The 20,105-nt window shown below is 41.9% G+C and overlaps 1 protein-coding gene across 1 annotated transcript in view; it reads right to left on the bottom strand.

The window, feature by feature from the left end:
- The window catches only part of Kdm2a (lysine demethylase 2A), a 76,062-nt gene extending 56,855 nt beyond the window's left edge, over positions 1-19,207 (bottom strand). Inside the window, 2 exon segments of the mRNA XM_038328341.2 lie at positions 17,015-17,118; positions 19,189-19,207. Of these exon segments, the coding sequence (XP_038184269.1) occupies positions 17,015-17,056 (42 nt within the window). The 5' untranslated portion in view covers positions 17,057-17,118; positions 19,189-19,207.
- Positions 19,208-20,105: the final 898 nt, after the last annotated feature.

The following is a 20,105-nucleotide window of genomic DNA, read 5'->3' on the forward strand; positions in this document are numbered from 1 at the left end:
TAGACCAGGCTGGCCTCGAACTCACAGAGATCCACCTGTCTCTGCCTCCCAAGTGCTGGAATTAAAGGAGTGCGCCACCACCATACTCTTAATTCTAATACTTGGAAAGCAAAAGGAGGTGGATTTTAGTGAGTTAGAGGCCACCCTGGTCTACAGAGGAAGCTAAAGGCCATTCAGAACTACATGAGACCCTTTTTTTTGTCTAGAAGGGAGGGAGGGAGGAAGAAATGAAGGAAAAGAAAAGAAAAACTATAGATTTAAAAAGACACATAGTTGCTGATAGAAACAGAAGGGGGAATGCATAGCAGATTTTTAGGGAGTGAAATGTATTGTACTATAGTAATACATTTGTTAAATGCCACAGAACTGTACGACAGAGTTAATACTTACTGTGAACTTGAGTTAGTAATTTGTTAGCAGGGTTGGGGAGATAGTCCAGCTGGTAAAATGTGTACTGCTTAATGAAGACTGAAGTCAAGAATACATAGAGAGATAGGCAGAGTGGTGTAAACTTATAATTTCAGCAACATGGAAGTCAGTGACAGGTGGATCCCTGGAGCTATTCACCTAGTCAGTCCTGGCCAGTGAGGAACCCTTGTCTCAAATAACAAAATGGATGATCCCTGAAGAGTAACAACCAGGGGAAATTTGTGACCTCTACACATAAGCATATACAAACCCACATAAATGGGAACACACACACACACACACACACACACACACACACTATCCTTATTGACCCATTGATTCTAACACACATACCACACTAAAGTAAGAATGTTACTCGGGAAAACAGAGCGGAAAAATTGTACTTCCCACTCCATTATTCAACATACCTATATTTCCAGCATTTAGAGGCTAAAGCAGGAAGATTAAGAGTTCAAAGCCAGAGGCTGGCATCTAGAGGACCTGGGTTTCAATCTCAGCACCTACATGCCAGTTAACAACTGTCTATAACTCCAGTTCCAGGAAATGTGACACCCTCTTCTGGCCTCCTCAGGTATCATATATGCACAATATATAGATACATAAAAGCAAGCAAAATAGCGATAAATATAAAAAATTTTTTAATTAAAAAATAAGTTACACTAAAAAAAAGGAAACAATTTAAGGGCTTGAGGAAATGAGTCGACAGTATAACAACTTGCATACCATGCACAAGGCCCTGGGTTCCATTACAAACAACACAGAAAAGAGTTTATTAATTTGAAAAAGTCAATGCCACCAGATGGTGGTGCATCTTTAATCCCAGCACTTGGAGGCAGAGCTCTGTGAGTTCAAGGTCAGCCTGGTCTACAGAGCAAGTTCCAGGACAGGCTCCAAAGCTACAGAGAAACCTTGTCTCAATGCCCCACCTTCAAAGTCAATGCCAAGGGAAGGAGACACAAGTAGAAATCATTTTAAACTTCACAGCCTATGTACTATCTATCATAACAATGCAATTCAGTCATTGCACCCAGAAAGCAAAGTAGCACAGACAACATATAAATGAAAGAGCAGTTTTTATTTATGGATGTTGAAATTTTAATCTCGGATAGTTTTCATGCCACAATACTGATCTTTTCTTTCCAACCATTTCAAAACCTAAAAAAGGATTCAAATACATATTCACACACATTCATGGTGGAAAGTAAACAAACCATTCAAACATCCATCAGTGCATACATGAATAAACAAGATGTAGTTTAGCTGTATAGAAAGTGTTTAGTCACCAAAAAAGGAACGAAACTCACAAGTGAACCACAAACTCCTGCTATGTCAAAGAATCCAGACACTAAAGATAATATATGATCCTGCTGATAAGAACGATCCACAATGAGTAAAATCCTTACAGACACAGAAACTAATCAAAATGGGTTTCGGAGGCTAGAGAGTTATGGGGAGCAAGTCCTTAATGAATACTAAGTTTCTTTTTAAGATGCTTAAAAATTGATGGCTACAATTTTTTTTTTTTCCTGATATAAGGTTTTACTTTGTAGAGCTGGCTTGAACTCATTATGTAGACCATACCATACACTGACCTCCAACTCAAAAGATCTATCTTCTTCCTGCTAGAATTAAAGACAGACACCACCATACCCCGCTTAGAAAATATTTTGAATGTACTAAACACTAATTGTACTGTTGAAAATAGTTAAAGTGTGGCTTTTACTTCTTTTTTCTTGTTTATTTTCTTTGGGAAGGGGGTGGCATTGAGACAGGGTTTCTCTTGTGTAGCTGTGGTTGTCCTGGAATTATGTTGACCAAGGTGGTTGGCCTTGGACTCAGAGAGCCCAAAAGCATTCTTTACCAAGTCTGGCTAGTTTTATCTCCATTAAAAAAAAAAAAAAAAAAAAAGATGATAAGGACTCTGAGTTCAAGGTCAGCATAGTTTGCTTAAGTTGTAGGTCAGTCAAGGCTCTATCAAAACACAAAAAGATCCTGTAAAAATCTTTTACTTGATGGATTTTACAAAATCAAATAGCCAGGTTTGTTTTGATTTGATGGTTTAAGTGTCCAGTATTCTAAATTATGAGAGCCTAGAGTCAACAGTCAAACGCAATATAAGCCTGGACTGAAATGGGAGTGGGAGATAAGAGCTTTCCATTTTTTTATTTAGGCCAATTGTAGTTCATATCTGAACCTCAGAGTTGGAGGCTAGCGTGGTCTACATAGTGAGACCCTGTATGAAAACATGAGGACTTATTTAGGACATTTGGAAAATTCAGACTATGTCATTAAAAAATGACAATTTCCTTAGCTATGACAATATATTTCTGGTAAGATGATGTTCTTATTCTCTGGCAAGATATCCTATAGTAAGCCAGGCATAGTGGTATACATCTGTAACACCAGCCCTTGGGAGGCTAAGGGATGGGATCAAAAGCTATCAGACAGGGCCAGAAGGTGGCTGCACAACGTACAGGAGGCAGAAGTAGGTAGATCTCTGTGAGTTCAAGGCCAGACTGCTCTACAAATCCAGTTCAGAGCAGTTACACAGGGAATCTTGTTAAAAAAAAAGTTAGCAGGTGAAAACTTAAGAAATGGCTTAGTGGTTAAAGGGGGGCGAGATTGTTGCTGCTTTGCTGAGGTCCTGAGTTTGGTCCCCACACCAACGTGGTAGCTTACAGTCATCTGTAACTATAGGTCCAGGTGACCCAGAACAGTAAGCATGGACAAAGTGCACTTACAAACATGTAGACAAAACATTCATATACATAAATAAAAACAAAGACTTCCAGTCATGTTATAAGACTACCTCAAAAATTTAATAAGTAAATAGATCCTAGAGAAATTTAATTTAAATTATTTTTCATCTATGTGTATGAGTGTTTTGCCTACATATATATCTCTGCATAACATACCTTGTGTCTACTGAGGTCAGAAGAAGAAACTAACTGGAGTGACAAATGGTTTTGAGGCACTATGTGGGAACTAAGAACTGAACCCCAGGTCTTAGACAAAAGCAAAAAAGTGCTCTTAACTGCTGAACCATCTCTCCAGCCCCAATCTATAAAAATTTTAAGTGCTAAAATAATTAGAGACACTGTACCATGATGTCCAAATTAGTTGCAAATAATTCTGTCAAAAGTAATATGCCAGGTGGTGGTGATGCAAGCCTTTATTTCCAGTACTTGGGAGGCAGAGGCAGGTGGATCTCTGAGTCTGAGGCCAGCCTGGTCCACAGAGTTCCAGGACAGGCTCCAAAGCTACAGAGAACAGAGAAACCCTGTCTCGAAAAACAAAAAAAACCAACAAACAAACAAAGAACAAAACAAACAAAAAAGAAACAAAAAGAAAGAAACAAAAAAAGTAATATATAGTTAGTTTGGTGTGGTGGTACATACCTTTAATCATACAACTTGGGAAGCAGACAGACAGACTGAGGCATTTATCAACCACACAGGATAAGGGCATCCCTGATCCCTGATCTGAACCAACAAACCACTGCAAAAGCAGCAATTGGAGAGATGTGAGCAACGGAAATATTTTAAACTATTGTTTTTCAGTAAGAATTGTTTAAAAATAAATTTTTAATTTTTTTTTAATGTGTATGAGTGCTTCACTGCATGTACGTCTGTACACCATGTGTGCGCTGGGTACCCTGTCAGAAAGCAGCTCCAGATGCCCTGGAACCACAGTTACAGGTGGTTGTGAGCCACTGTGTGGGTTCTGAAAATAGAGCCCAGGTCCTCTGCAAGAGCAGTCAAGAGCTCTTAACTGCTGAGCCATCCCCACAGCCTTTTGTTTTGCTTTGTTTTTCTAGTCAGGGTTTCTCTCTGTAGCTCTCACTGTCCTGAGAGCTGAATTGCACTTTTTTTTTTTTTTTCAGTTAAGCAGAGAGGGGTTTATTTGAAGAGCTTAAAAAAGATTTAAGCACAAGAATTAACAGTGCTTAGTGTGGGTAAAGGCATCTCAGAATAGTTGTTTGATTATGCTATTAACTTACCCCCACACACACCATTTTTTTTCTTTTGATTAAAAACCAGAAATGGAGATGGTTCAATGGCTAAGAGCTAGCTGTGTAATCATGAGGACCAGTGTGGATCGTGGCAATTTAGGCTGGATGTGATGGCACCACCTGTAATCACAGCACTGGTGAGACAGAGACAGGATGAGGAGTTGTAGGCCAGCCTAGGTTACATGACATTCTATCTCAAAAAGAAAAAAATTAATAAAAAATTAATTCTATAATACTACTAGTTAATATATAGTCTTTAGAATTTAGCAACACACAAAAAATTGTATCTAAACTAAAGGAATTTTCCTCAGAAATTGAACAGCGGCTATCACACCTAAGACAGCGCTACTTATTTATAATCTGATGACAAAGAACCTATCTCTTGTGAAATCAAGAGATTTTTATTTCAAAGGGACATATGTCAGAGGTCACCATTCTATACGGAGAAATCAATGAGTTTCATTAATAGGCTAGGCACCCAAAAACCATTCATATAATTATTAGATCAGAATGAGACCAAAAAAAATTTAGACATTAGTTCTGCTTTAAGATGTTTCTAAAACTGTCTCTTCCCAAGTGAAGGGTATGAAGAAACACAATTTGGAAAAGAAAAAAAAAAATCTATGAAAAGGGAAGATGTCTATTTTTTTGGAGATATTTAATTTTTTTTTTTTTGTTTTTCGAGACAGGGTTTCCTTGTAGTTTCTAGAGCCTGTCCTGGAACTAGTTCTTGTAGACCAGGCTGGCCTCGAACTCAGCGATCCGCCTGCCTCTGCCTCCCGAGTGCTGGGATTAAAGGCGTGCGCCACCGCCGCCCGGCTGATATTTAAAATTTTTATGCATATGTATGTCTGTGTGGTTATGTGGTCATGAGTGTGCAGAGGGGTTGTGGTGTCCATGAGCTCATCAGACTTTAGCCCCACCCCTACACCACCCGCAGGCACATCCTGCAAAGATGTAGTTATAGCCTCATCTACTGTGCTGGGAACTTAACTTAGGTCCTTTACAATAGCGGTAAATGCTCTTAATTACTGAACAACTCTCCAGCCAAGGCTCCTATTGATACACAGGACAGATAGATTAATAGCTTCTGAGATCTAAACCTTCAACATGCTGCAGTTATTCACAGTACCCAAAACATGGAAGCAGCTGAAGTTACCTATCAACACATGAACAAACAAGAAAATGAGACATATAAACATCTCTTTCAGCTATAAAACAATAAAATTATAATACTGACAGGAAAAGAAAATAAGACTCAGAAAGACAAAAATCTCATGTTTTCTCTCATTTCTGGGATTTAATATTTACATTAGAAGCAAGATAAAACAGACAGCATAAAAGTAGAAAGACAACCAGGTGCACACCTTTGTCCTTTAATCTCACTTGGGAGGTAGAGGTAGCTGCACCTCTCTGAGTTCTAGCACAGCCAGGACTGTTATGCTAGGCAGAGAAACCCTATTTTGAAAAATCATGAAAAAAAAAGAGCAAGTAAACATATCTTAAAAAGATATGAGCAAGTACATGCATGGAAATGTCAAGGAAAGTCACTTCTTTATGTTAAACAAAGAATAAAAAAGGGGTGGACATGGTGATTCATGTTTTAATTCCAGCACCTAGAAGGTAAAGGCAGGCCGATCTCTGAGTTCATGACCAGCCTGGTTAACAGAAAAGTTCCCCAACAGCCAAAGCTAAACAAAAAATCCTGTCTCAGCTGGGCGGGGTGGTGCAGGCTTTTAATCCCAGCACTCAGGAGGTGGAGGCAGAGGCAGGTGGATCTTTGGGAGTTCGAGGCCAGCCTGATCTACAAGAGTTGGTTCCAGGACAGGCTCCAAAGCTACAGAGAAACTGCCTCAAAAAACAAAACAAACAAACAAAAACCTGTCTCAAACAACAACAACAAATAATAAAAATAATAAAAAGCACAACCAGTAAAATAATAAAATCAACAATAACACTTAATTTTTTTTTTTGAGTCAGGGTTTCACATAGCCCAGGCTGGTCTCGAAATCACTATTTAGCCAAGGATACCCTTGAACTCCTGCTCCTATGGCTTTCATCTCCCAAGTACCGAGATTACAGGCTGTATTATATGCCCTGTTCCAAAACTTTTGTTTTGAGTTTTGTATTGCTCTAAACATCAGGCTGGCCTCACAAGGAACTCAGGTAATGAGGCTTGGTGGCAAGTACCTGTTGAACCATCTAACTGGCTTTTTTTTTTTTAAATCCCCCCTCTTCTTTTTTTCTCCCTCCTCATAGCATCTCCACAGACTCATATGGCCTAGATAGGCCTCAAATATTGTCCTTTGGCCTCTACCTACTCCCAGGGGCTAGGACTATAAGTATGTGACATTATACCCAGCTATTTTCAATATGTGGTCCCTGACCCTATTATCTGGGAAATAGGTAGAAATAGAATGCTCTAATCTTGTGCTAGACTTAATCAGAAATTCTGGGAATGGAGATCCAGCAATCTGGCTCAGGTTGCTTCCAGATGGTTGGGTTTTTTTATAATTATAAATAAGTTATAGCACCTAAATATTTCCCCCTTATTATAGAATTATGTTAATAATATATTCAAAAAAGTCAATACTTATGTCTGTGCTATCCTGGGTTAAACTGGAACTTTCAAGAACTCACAGTAGTGGGGGCTGGAGAGATGGCTCAGAGGTTAAGAGTACTGGCTGCTCTTCCAGAGGTCCTGAGTTCAATTCCCAGCAACCACATGGTGGCTCACAACCATTTGTACTGAGATCTGGCGCCCTCCTCTGGCATGCGGGCATACATCGAGGCAGAATGTTGTATACATAATAAATAACTAAATCTTTAAAAAAAAAAAAAAAAAAAAAAAAAAAGAACTCACAGTAGTAATGAACCAAGAACTCCACAAGGTGGCCCACAACTAGCATTCCAGCGTATCCAACACCCTCTTCTGGCCTCTACAAGCATATGGAGGCAAAATACCACATACTTTAAATACTTTTTAAAATGTTTATTGAAGGCAAGGTCAGGCAGTGATGGTCTACAGAGTGAGTTCCAGGATAGCCAAGGCTACAAAGAGAAACCCTATCTAGAAAAACAAAACAAAACAAAATAAAACGTTTATTAATGTAGAATTCAGGCAGGCATGGTGGCTCATGCCTATGATCCTAGTACCAAGGAAGTTAAAACAGGGAAATTACCACGAGTTTTAGACCAGCTTGTGCTATTGAGTAAGCTCTTATTTTAAGACTGAAAAAAAGGCAATTAGGTGTGGTGGTGCTGCGTGCCTTTAATCCCAGAACTCCTTGGAGCTGGAGAGAAAGCAATGGTTAAGAGCACTGCTCTGGCAGATGACCTTAGTTTGTTTATCAGCATCCATGCTGAGTGGCTCACAAGCACCTGTAACTTCAGCTCCAGAGGGATTTGACACCTCTGGATGATGGCCTCATCTATGAGCTCCTGAACTCACATGCACATATACATAATTAAAAATAAATTTTCTAACCAAAAGCAATCTACAGATTCAACTCAATGCCCATCAAAATCCCAGCAAAATTCTTCAAAGACCTCGAGAACGGTACTCAACTTCATTTGGAAAAGCAAAAAACCCAGGATAGCCAAAACAATCCTGTACAATAAAAGAACTTCTGGAGGCATCACAATCCCTGACTTCAAACTCTACTACAGAGCTACAGTACTGAAAACAGCCTGGTACTGGCATAAGAACAGACAGGAGGACCAATGGAACCAACTAGAAGACCCAGGTATCAATCCACACATTTTTGAACACCTGATCTTTGATAAAGCAAAAAATATCTATCACCATGCACAAAACTCAAGTCCAAATGGATCAAAGACCTCAACATAAAGCCAGCCACACTGAACCTTATAGAAGAGAAAGTGGGAAGTACAGTCGAACGCATTGGCACAGAGAAGCACTTCCTAAATATAACCCCAGCAGCACAGACACTGAGAGAAACAATTAATAAATGGGACCTCCTGAAACTGAAAAGCTTCTGTAAAGCAAAATACATGGTCAACAAGACAAAACAACAGCCTACAGAATGGGAAAAGATCTTCACTAATCCCACATCAGACAGAGGTCTGATCTCTAAAATATACAAAGAACTCAATAAATTGGACATCAAAAGATCACATAATCCAATAAAAAAAATAGAGTACAGACCTAAACAGAGAACTCTCAACAGAGGAATCTAAAATGGCTGAAAGACACTTAAGGAAATGTTCAACATCCTTAGTCATCAGAGAAATGCAAATCAAAACAACTCTGAGATTCCATCTTGCACCTGTAAGAATGGCCAAGATCAAAAACACTGATGACAACTTATGCTGGAGAGGTTGTGGGGAAAAGGGAACACTTCTGCACTGCTGTGGGAATGCAAGCTGGTACAGTCCCTTTGGATGTCAGTGTGGTGATTTCTCAGAAAATTAGGAAACAACCTCCTCAAAACCCAGTAATACCATTTTGGGGTATATATCCAAAGGATGCTCAATCGTGCCAAGGACATATGCTCAACTATGTTCATAGCAGCTTTGTTTGTCATAGCCAGAACCTGGAAACAACCTAAATGTCCCTCAATCAAAGAATGGATAAGGAAAATGTGGTTGGTACGTTTACACAATGGAGTACTACACAGCAGAAAAAAATAAGGACAGCTTGAATTTTGCAGGAAAATGGATGCAGCTAGAAAACATTATTTTGAGTGAGGTAACCCAGACACAGAAAGACAATTATCACATGTACTCACTCATAGGTGGTTTTTAAACATAAAGCAAAGAAAACCAGCCTACAAACCAGAATTCCAGAGAACTTAGACAACAATGTGGACACGAAGAGAGACTTACACAGATCTAATCTACATGGTAAGTAGAAAGTATAAAAAGACAAGATCTCCTGAGTAAATTGGGAACATAGGGACCTTGGGGGAGAATTAAAGGGAGGAGGGGAGCAGAGAAAAATGTAGATCTCAATAAATATTAATAAATTAATTAATAAATTTTCTAAACAGATAAGTTTCACTATCTAGCTTGACTATCCTGGAACTCTATGTAAAAAAGGGGGCCTCAAACTCATAGAGATCTACCTGTTTCTGCCTCTGCCTCCCTAGTGCTGAGACAAAAGATATGTACCACCCACCACACTTGGTTTAAAATGCCAATTCTTCTCAATTTACCAAACATGTAACACTTTATTATGTTCTGTGAAAAAGTAAGAGTCGGGAGCCGGGTAGTGGTGGCACACGCCTTTAATCCCAGCACTCGGGAGGCAGAGGCAGGTGGATCTTTATGAGTTCGAGCCTGGTCTACAAGAGCTAGTTCTAGGACAGAATCCAAAGCTACAGAGAAACCCTGTCTTGAAACCCACCCCCCAAAAGTCAGAGAGATGGCTCAGTGGTTAAGAGCACTCGTTGCTCTTCCAGAGGTCCTGAGTTCAATTCCCAGCAACCACAATGCAGTTCACAACCATCTATAATGAGATTTGGTGCCCTCTTCTAGCCTGAAAGCATACATGCAGGCAGAATACTATATACTAAATAAATAAAATCTAAAAAAAAAAGCACCTGTACATTTAAAAAAAAGGAAACTAAGAAAGCAAATTCAGATTCTAGTAAGTACTTAGCATAAAAGATACTCTATGCTGTAAGAACTTAATGGGGGCTGGAGAGATGCCTCAGCAGTTATTCCAGAGGTCCTGAGTTCAGTTCCCAGCAATCACAGGGTGGCTCAGAACCATCTGTAAAGAAATCTGGTGCCCAATTCTGGCATGCAGGTATACATGCCAGCAGAACACTATTTTCATAATAAATAAATTAATTTAAAAAATAATAGGAAGCTCTGACCCGGGGGAAGACACTTCATAGAGATAGAGAGGAGAGACAGTTTGCTTAGTAGTGTGTGGGAAAGTGGAGGAAGACCTGAGTGAATGTACAGAAACAGGCAAATCCTGAGTGAATATATATTTTTTACATGTCAAGGACCCAATGCCTCAGATCCATGGAAGAAGGCAAAGCTCCTCCCCACTCCCCATTAAGGCTCAGAGGGATGATAAAGTCTTCCTCTGGTCAAGTTCGAATGTTGCAAAAACTAAAAACCTCAGTTCCTTACTCCAAAGTTTACAGTCCTGAGACTGCTCCACCTATAGACATCTTCTTCTAAGACTGGTTAACTCACCCTGTTCTGTACATAATAAAGGTGCTAAGGTTCTGGGTCGCTGTGTAGTTGGTGCCACTCCATCACAGGCCACCTGACTACAGTTGTTCTGTACAAGTGTCTGTCCTTTATTACCTGGTAGCTCCAGTCAGGATTCCTAGTGCACAGGCAGAACACTGTATACATAATAAATAAATATATCTTTTTTTTAACACCTTTTCTTTTTTTTTTTTTAAAGATTTATTTACTTATTATGTATACAACATTCTGCCTCCATGTATGCCCGCAAGCCAGAAGAGGGCACCAGACCTCATTACAGATGATTGTGCGCCACCATGTGGTTGCTGGGAATTGAACTCAGGACCTCTGGAAGAGCAGCCAGTGCTCTTAACCACTGAGCCATCTCTCCAGCCCCCCCCTAAATAAATAAATCTTAAAAAAAAAAAAGCTTAACTGGACTTGGTGACACACCCCTTTAATCCCAGCAGAGGCAGAGGCAGGCAGCTCGACGACAGCTTGGCTTACAAAGTGAGATCCAGGACAGCCAGGGCTGTTACACAGAGAAACCGTTTTGAAAAACCCATAAATAAATAATAAATGAATAGATGAATAAATAAATGAATGAATAAAGTAAAATGCTTACGGGGAATAGTGATATACATTTTTAATCCCAATGCTGGGAGGCAGAGGCAGGTGGATCTCTGCAATTTCAAGGCCAGCCTGGTCTACATAGTAAGTTCCACGACAGCCATAACTATGTAGTAAGCTTTTGTCTTAAAAAAATTAATTAAAATAAAATAATAGTAAAATGAAATGCTTTCCAGAGAAAAAGTTGGCAAAGCATAAAGGATAATCCAATAGCAGTTCATATACAAATTCAAATAGTCTTTGTATAATTAGGAGAATTCTTGCAGGTAGGAGAAGTGTTTAAGGATTAAATTACTGCCAAACTGACATTGTTTTCTCCTTAAAAGTACAAAGGAAAGATCTTGGTAGACTAGCATTCAGTTCTACAAGACCAAAAGACTGCCAAATTAATGTCTTTAGGATATCTTGTACTTCAGTCATGCCTGCTGCTACTCAGGGAAACCATTTCCCAGTATCAAGGAACCAGGGTAAACCAAACTAATTATTACAGTAAACTGGAGAACATAGTAACAGAGCAAAAGTAACTCAATGGTTCAAGGAACATAACAGTTTCTGTCTTTTTCTAATGACCAGAAATGAAGCAAAAAGACATAACAAATTATTCTTCCTTGGCACTTTCCTACCCTTTGACTCTTTCCTAACCACCTCTTTTGATAATTATAGCACTACCACCAGTACTTTACCCCAGAACAGATTAAATTGTATTACATTCTAGTTTGTTCTTGGTGTACTTAGTTAACCAAGTCAGTAACATGAGAGTTTCAATGATATAATGGTACCACACTATGTATATGCCATGAAAAAGAATCATGCTTGGCTGCAAAACATACTACACAGATAAAACTGAACTTCTCATCTCATATTCAGTTAGATATCATGAGTCACAGGAAAAATGAGGGTCCGAGAGGTTTCCTTCAATATACAATTACTGAAAATTGACTTTAGAGAATAAAACTGGGCCTAGTGTTAGTGGCACACACTTTTAAACCCAGCACTTAGGAGATAGAGGCAGATGGATCTCTGTGAGTTCAAGGCCAGTCTGGTTTACAATGTGAGTTCCAGGACAGACAGGACTACACAGAGAAACCCTGTCTCAGAAAACAAACAAAAGTTAAAAAAAAGTGTGCCCTATCTTAATAAATGTACTACACTATAAGACACAAAGTCACATCTACACCTCCTTTACATTCATTCTCAAAACATCTAATAAGTGAAAAGCCTATGGTTTCTCTAAGTATTTTTCTAATCATTCCTTCTAATTCTCCCATCAGCTCTCAATAATCCCATACCAACATATTACTTGAATCACCACAGTGTCCTAACTGGTCACAAATCCATTCCTGCACTCTCCCTGGGTTTGTCTAAGGATAGCAATTCCAATCCTTTCTGTAATTCAGACACAGATATTGTAATCTAAACATACTACCAACTCTGTTGAGTCTCTGTCTTCCCAGCACATTCATAATATTTTGTCAATATTCTAACTTCTTCACTTACATAGTTATATTGACCTTTTTAGTTAGTGTTTTAATTGCTTGAGAGGTCTCTCAAAAAGTTAAATCCTGCGAGGAGGCACCACTCAGGAGGCAGAGGCAGGCAGATCTCTGTGAGTTCAAGACCAATCTGGTCTACAGTGTGAGTTCCAAGACAGGCTCCAAAGCTACACAGAGAAACCCCGTCTCAAAAAACAAACAAGCAAACACATAACCAATCAAACAAACAAAAAACATAAAAAAGTATCACCAACAAAGCTGAACAGCTTAGTAGACCTTAACTAGACTGTCAACTTTGAATCCTAGCTCTGTCCCTTCTTAGCTAGATAACTAACCCAGGACAAATTACTTAAGGCATTATGTTTGTTTCCAAATCTATAAAGGGAATCATAGAATCCACCTTTGCTGGGCAATCGTGGTGCACACCTTCAATGCGTAGGAGGGTGGGAAAGGGTGCAGGCAGGTTTCTTTAGTTTGAGGCCAGCCTGATCTACAGAGCAACAACACAGAGAAATCCTATCTTTTTTTTTTTTTTTCCCAAGACAAGTTTTCTCTGTTTAAAAGGCCTGGCTGTCCTGGAACTTGCTTTGTAGACCAGGCTGTCCTCAAACTCAGAGATTCACCTTCCTCTGCCTCCCGAATGCTGGGATTAAAGGCATGTGCTACCACTGCCTGGCTGGAGAAATCCTGTCTTAAAAAACAAAAAATAAAGAAAAATTCATCTTAAAGGTTGTTGAAAAACAAATTAGCAAATGTTTTGCATCACTTAAAGACAGAGATACACTCTTAAAACTGATATATACTGCAAATGCACCCTTATAACATCATAGAGCATACTTACACACATAGTATTATTTGTCCTCAATGTCATTATGACACATCACTGTAACCATTAACTGTATTGTATGCGAATAATAACAAAGATGTCTGTACATGGTCAACACAGACACATTCTGTTTTCAAGTGTTAGTGGATCATGGCTGGTTGAATTAGGAACTTAAAGGACCAATTGCACATTCAACTAATGTGTGCTATTATCCAGTAACAATGAGCTATTTTTCCTATCACAGTGTGATACCTCTTTTATCTTTATAACTCTTTAAGGACAAGAAAAAAATAGAATCAGTATTTTCATTTTTTTACATTTATTTATTGTGTGTGTATAGCATGTAGTATGTAGCATGTGCATGTAAGAGCCCTTGTAGATCTTAAAAGTGCATCAGACCACCTAGAACTAGAGTTACAAGCAATTGTGAGGCATCATGGGGGTGGGGGTTGACTAGGAACTGAACCTTCATGTAAGTCTTAAAACTCAGTTTAAAATATAGTATATCTTACTTAAGACCCAGGTATAGTGTATGCAATCCAATACATGATGGAGGGAGAAGTAGGATCACTAGAAACTTGAGGCCAGCCTTATTTGCATAGCAAACTCTATTTTTTTTAAGACAAATGCTTTAAAAAAAAGTGTGTGTGTGTGTGTGTGTGTGTGTGTATAAATTTTTTAAAGTTACATTATAAGGGCCTGGAGAGATAGCTCAGTTGGTAAAGTGTTTGCCCTGCAATCATGAGGACCTCAGTTTGATCTTCTGCAGTCTGGTAAAAAGCTGAGTGAACATGGTGGATCATGCCTATAATTCCAGCAATCAGAGGTGGAAGCAGAAGGATCAGTTCAAGGTCATCCTCAGACAACACGGTCTCTGTGAGACCCTATCTTCAAAAACAAAACAAAACAAAGGCACCAATGTGAAAGCTGGCCAATCGGTTTAGCCAAAATACCTTTTCTAAAAAATACAGTGAGAGCAGTAAAGGAAGACATAACATCTAGCCTCCATACTTACACTCCAGGTGAGCACAACAGCACAAATATGGCCATGGGCACACACAAAATAGACAAAGTGAAGTGATCAAGGCCTCCACATGCAAGCATATACATATACACAAGCACAAATGTACACATATGCAAAAATACAACATATTATTTTACACAACACTGTGCAATAGCTCATTACTAAGAAGAAATATGCTAGTAAGGGTGGCATGACACAGGAAGAAATTACCTTACATAATTAAAAAAAAAAAAAAAAAAAAAACCAGGACAAAAGTCTCACAGAATCTCTAGATAGCCTTACTTCAAGACTTCTCTACTTTGTTAAAAATGTGAGATGTTTTGTTTGCTGAAAAGGCTTTTCCTTTTAAACACCAGACTTTAAGATCCTTTAGGTATCTATCAAACAGTTCAACAATTCTATAAACTTGAAAAGTTAATTCCAGAGGTTAGAGAGATGGCTCAGCAGTTAAGACCACTTGTTCTTGAAGGAGACCCAAGATTAGTAATCCTGCACCCACACAATGGCTCACTAAAGTCTGTATTCCAATTCCAAGGGATCTGGCCTCTGTGGCATTTGCATGCATGTGGTAACATACATACATACATGTAGGTAGACATATACATAAAACAAATCTTTAAATTTATTTTAACTATATGTATTTGTATTTATAAATAAATATTTGATTGGGTGTGGTGGCACACGTCTTTAATCCCAGCACTTGGGAGGCAGAGACAGGTAGATCCCTGAGTTCGAGGCCAGGCTGGTCTATGGAGTTGTACAGGACAGCCAGGGCTACACGAGAAATCCTGTCAGGAAACAAACAGAACAAAAAACAAACAAAGAAAGATTTTGTTTATATATTACACAAATATTTATTTATATAGGTATCTAGATATGTATAAGAGAGACAATTTTTTTTCTCTGTATAGCCCTGGCCATTCTGGAACTCACTCTTCTAGACCAAGGCTGGACTCTAACTCAGAGATCCACCTCTCTCTGCCTTACAAGCGCTGGGATTAAAGGTGTGTGCCACCACCACCCAGAAAAATCTTATTAATGGATATGGATTCAGGGATATAAGATAAATACCTGAAATACCGCTGACCAGAATATATGCACGTTAGATATACTTGCTGATACATGTCAAATCATTAAAAATTAGTTAGATATTTTATGTGTTTTGTATGTCTGTGCGTGTGCTTGGTACCCAGGTGGTCAGAGAAGGAATCAGATCCTCTGGAACAGGAGTTAGTTACTTGTGAGCCTCCATGTGGTACTGGAAACTAAACCAGGTCCTCTGCAAGAGCAGCAGAGTGCTCTTTAGAGTGCTCTTAACCACTGAGCCATCTCTCTAGCCTTCCATACCCAATCTATTTTTTTTAAACAAGCACATTAAAAGAAAAAGAAAAAAGAAAGCAGGCAAGGTAGTTCACACTTGAAATACCAGCATTCATGAGGTTGAGGCAGGAGGACTGCCACAAATTCCAGGCCACCACAGGCTATAGTATGAGAAAGTATCTCAAAAAAGCAAACAAGAGAAACCTGTAGCCTTTTCTCTAAGAGTGAAGATCACCAGAAAATGGATTAGGAAACTATTTACTTACTTTTCTTCAAACAGTCTAAACACAGACCCCCCCCCCAAAAAAAAATCACATAAATTCTTCAGTAATATTCTAAGCCTTTGAGTTCACCAGATCTCACATACAATTTTGTGGCTCTCCTACCCCACTCTACAAACTCAAATTCAAGTGTTTAAAAATAACTGCATGGGGGAATAATGCTAACAAAGGTCTCTCTGACTAAGGAGAGACAACAACTCCTAGACTGCAACAGAGAGATCCTGAGAGGGAAGCAGACTAAAAACATCCAAATGCACATACAAGCTAATCCCTCCAAACTGTAACAAGTGTTCTTCAGTAACATGTCTCATAAATTCCTTCCAAAATATTATGACATAGAACTTAAGCAGCATCCAGTATTGCCCTCAATCAATCCCCTCAATAATCCTCCAAACTCACCAAACTGTTAACTTATTAAAACAACCAGTTAACTTACCCCCCAAAAATCCATAGCTTATTAATGCCCTAGCTCAAAACCTACAAATTTTAAATAGTCAAGTAATACTAATTTATTGAATAAAGCTATCCTTCCTTGGTTTGTTCCCAAAATTTACATTCTAATATAACGTATTCAATTAGATTTACAACAGTATTGCCAAGTTAAGAATCTTAGTCCGGTTGCAATCCACAAAAACCTTTCATTTGCAGTTTGCAATGATTTCTATAAAAGTTTAGGCTGTAACTCCATTTCAAAACAGGATGAATTAAGGGTCTAACTACTTGGCAAAAAAAAAAAAAACCAGTAAGATATTATTATACCTACACTCCTCCTCTGGTACATGGAAAAGCCATTTAAATAATTACTTTCAAAAGAAGGGAAATACTAACCAATCTCTGGCTGTACCGAATCCTTTCTTCTTCAGGTTCCATCTCTTACTCTTCTGATGAAAATACCGTAAAGAAACCACTCTGGGGCTGCCTTTCTCTTCCTCCTTAGGAACCAAATTGCAAAGGAAATGAACAGATATAAGAACTCATTCTCAAACTTAAACATTCCTCATTAAGTTGAAAGTTAAGAATCCTTTCATGAATTTGGAGCCTTTACCCTCATGGGCAAATGGTGCCACGTCTTGTCAACATTAATCACATCACAACTATAGAACCCGGTCACATCGTTTGTTTCTGCCCATAGGGTTGCAGTTAGCAAAACTTCCCGGCAACATTAGCAATAAATAGGTTAGACAGATTAGATAGCTAGACAGACAGACAGAGGAAAAGCCTCAGGACTTACTCCCCCCACCCCAATTTTTTTGAAATGGGGGTCTCTCTACATAGCCTGGCTGTCTTAGAACTCACTATGTAAACCAGGCTTGCCTCAAACTCAAACGAGATCCGACTGCCTCTGCTTCCCGAGTGCTGGGATCAAAGGCGCGTGCCACCAAACCCAGCAAGGACTTCTATTTCTAAAGCCTGAATGACCAGTTGGAAGTACGCGCAAAACTAATCCAGATGCTAAACAAATGAGTTCTCAAACAAGTAATGAAAAACTATCAGCAAAAAGGGCAGATTATTTTCATCAAAAAGGCAAGAAAAAACAGTTATTACAGAAAGACTCCAAACCAATGCCCCATATCCTTCTAATAAGACTGCGCACAGTTGTTGCCTTCCCAGAACTACCCTCCACAACACAAGGTGTACAACTCGGAAACAAATCTGAGAGTTGCAATACGGAGGCAAAAACACCATCTGATCCAGATGGGTAAATAATAAATGAAACGACCATTAAATAAAGACAGGTTGGCTCGTCAATCAATCCATAACACCAAGAAAGGGTTTTGATTTTTCTAGATATCCTTTTTGCTGGATAATGGCTTCCATTGGGAATGCAAATGTTTTTCTCTCTTGTAAATATATTACGTCCACGTTAACGGAATCCTTTCAGGGGACCCGATGACATAGTTTGAGAGAACAGTCCGTGGCACTACCCTCCTCTGCCTCGGTCGTGAGGGCCATAGCCTGACCCCGCCAGGGCTGGACAGGAAAGCGGCAAACCTCGACTGCTCCCCCAGGGAAAAGGCGTTTCTATGGTTCACCCCTTGCAACGAAATAAAAACTTTACATCAAGTCTTTAGATCAGACAGGGAACCAAACTTCCCAGGGCGGGGGAGGGGGGAGGGGAAATCTCACCGGGGATTTTGTTCTTGAGTTCTTGTCCAAGAGAGAAGATTCCAAAAACAGAAAAAAATTAAATCCCTAACGTCGTCTTCGGTTTTTCTGTGTATTAACCCAGTATCCAGACACGGGTCTAAGCGACCCGGAAAAGAGGAAACAGTTACTGAATCAAGCCTCCTCCTCGGGCTTTACAGACTCGGAGTCCGAGGCGTTAGGAGAGGAGAGCAAGACACTCGGCGACTCCCCCGGGCCGGCAGTCCTCAGCCCCAGCCCGAGACCCGGGCACCCGGCCGCGAGGAGCACCCTCCTCTCGGTACCCTCGGCCGAGCGCAGACGCTTCCGAAGCCCAGGAGCCACGGCCGATCAGCTGAGATCCACCCGGCCGACGCTCCCCGCGCCGCCCGGCCCCCCGGAACGCGGGCCCCGGCCCCGGGGGGCGGAGGGGGCGGGAGGAGCGAAGCGCTCTGACTGGGGGCCCCCGGCTGCCTTTGCGTCGTCCCCTAAGCCGGGGCTCCGCGCTGCGGGACGATCCCCCCACCCCCCGGCTACTCCCCAGTCGCAGAGGAGGGACTCCGGGGGATGGGCCCCCTGTCGTTGCCCTTCCACCAGAGGAGCCCCCTGCCCGGGAGAGGAACAGCCGCGACAGGCCCGGGAGCTGGAAAGGTGCTCCGCGACCCGCCGCTACCGCCGCAGCTGCTGGGGAGGGGTGTTGTTTCCCTCACACAGGAGGATCCGCTGAAGCAGCCGCCGCCATTTTGAACCCGTCAGATTCTCACATACACACAGCTCCTCCGGGCTCACTGCGCAGGCGCCGTCTCCTCACCCCCCCCCCCCCCCACCCCCGTCGTCTCTCCACCCCCACCTCCTTCAAGCCTCCCAGCGCTCCTTACCGCTCTCCCGGACACACGTGAACGCGCACGCGTCACTCCCCTCGAACGCGGACACGCCGCCGGCGCGCGCACGCGCGGATGCGTCGGCCTCGAATCGCCCGCGCCCCGCGACGCCGACGCGGTTCCCCGCCCTCCCCACCTCGCGTCAGCCCGCAAGCCCTCTGGCCTGCCTACCGCCCCCGCTCCCTGCCCGCCTCCTTCCAGGGCACCGGCGCGGCGGGAGGCCTGCGCCTGCGCGCAGGCTGCGAGCCTCCTCCCCCACGCCGCACTCTCGACACACGCGCGCACACACACACACACACACACACACACACACGCACGCGCGCGCGCGCGCGCACACACACAACTTCGCCTGTGACCCCGCCCACCGCCGGCCAGCTGCGCCAGCCGCCCTCCCCCACCGCTCTAAGCAGGGCTGTGACCCCCGACCCCCACAAAACACAACGTCCCCCCACACGCAGTAGGGAAGCATCTCCCCTTCCCCTACTGGCATCTCTGCCCTAGGCGCCCAGACAGCCAGACGACAGAGGGCCAGGCGGCCTGTGTCAGGGCAGCCGTTGGCCGCCTCAGCGCGGGGTTCCCCGGGGTCATGCCATGGGAATGGGCCAGAGCCGGGCGCTGCGCTCGGGCCTGATCAGCCCGAGGGGGCGCAGAGACAGAGACGGCGTCTTCCCGCCGGGCGCCCTCCCTCGCGCGCCGGCCGGTGGACCGAGGCCCACCTGCTCGCCATCCCGGAGTAGGCCCCAGCACCCCCGCTGCAGGGCCAGGCCGCCGTTAGCACGGGGGGCTCCTCTGTGCAGCGACCCGGTTCCGCCTCACCCACTCCTTGCCGCTCCGAAGGGGCAGGAAACGGGAGTAGTAGCATGTCTGTCCTAGGCTCGGCTCCCTCAGGGGAGCTCCAGACGCTTGACAAGGGC

The sequence above is a fragment of the Arvicola amphibius genome, chromosome 1 (genome assembly GCF_903992535.2).
Source record: "Arvicola amphibius chromosome 1, mArvAmp1.2, whole genome shotgun sequence".
NCBI lineage: Eukaryota > Metazoa > Chordata > Mammalia > Rodentia > Cricetidae > Arvicola > Arvicola amphibius.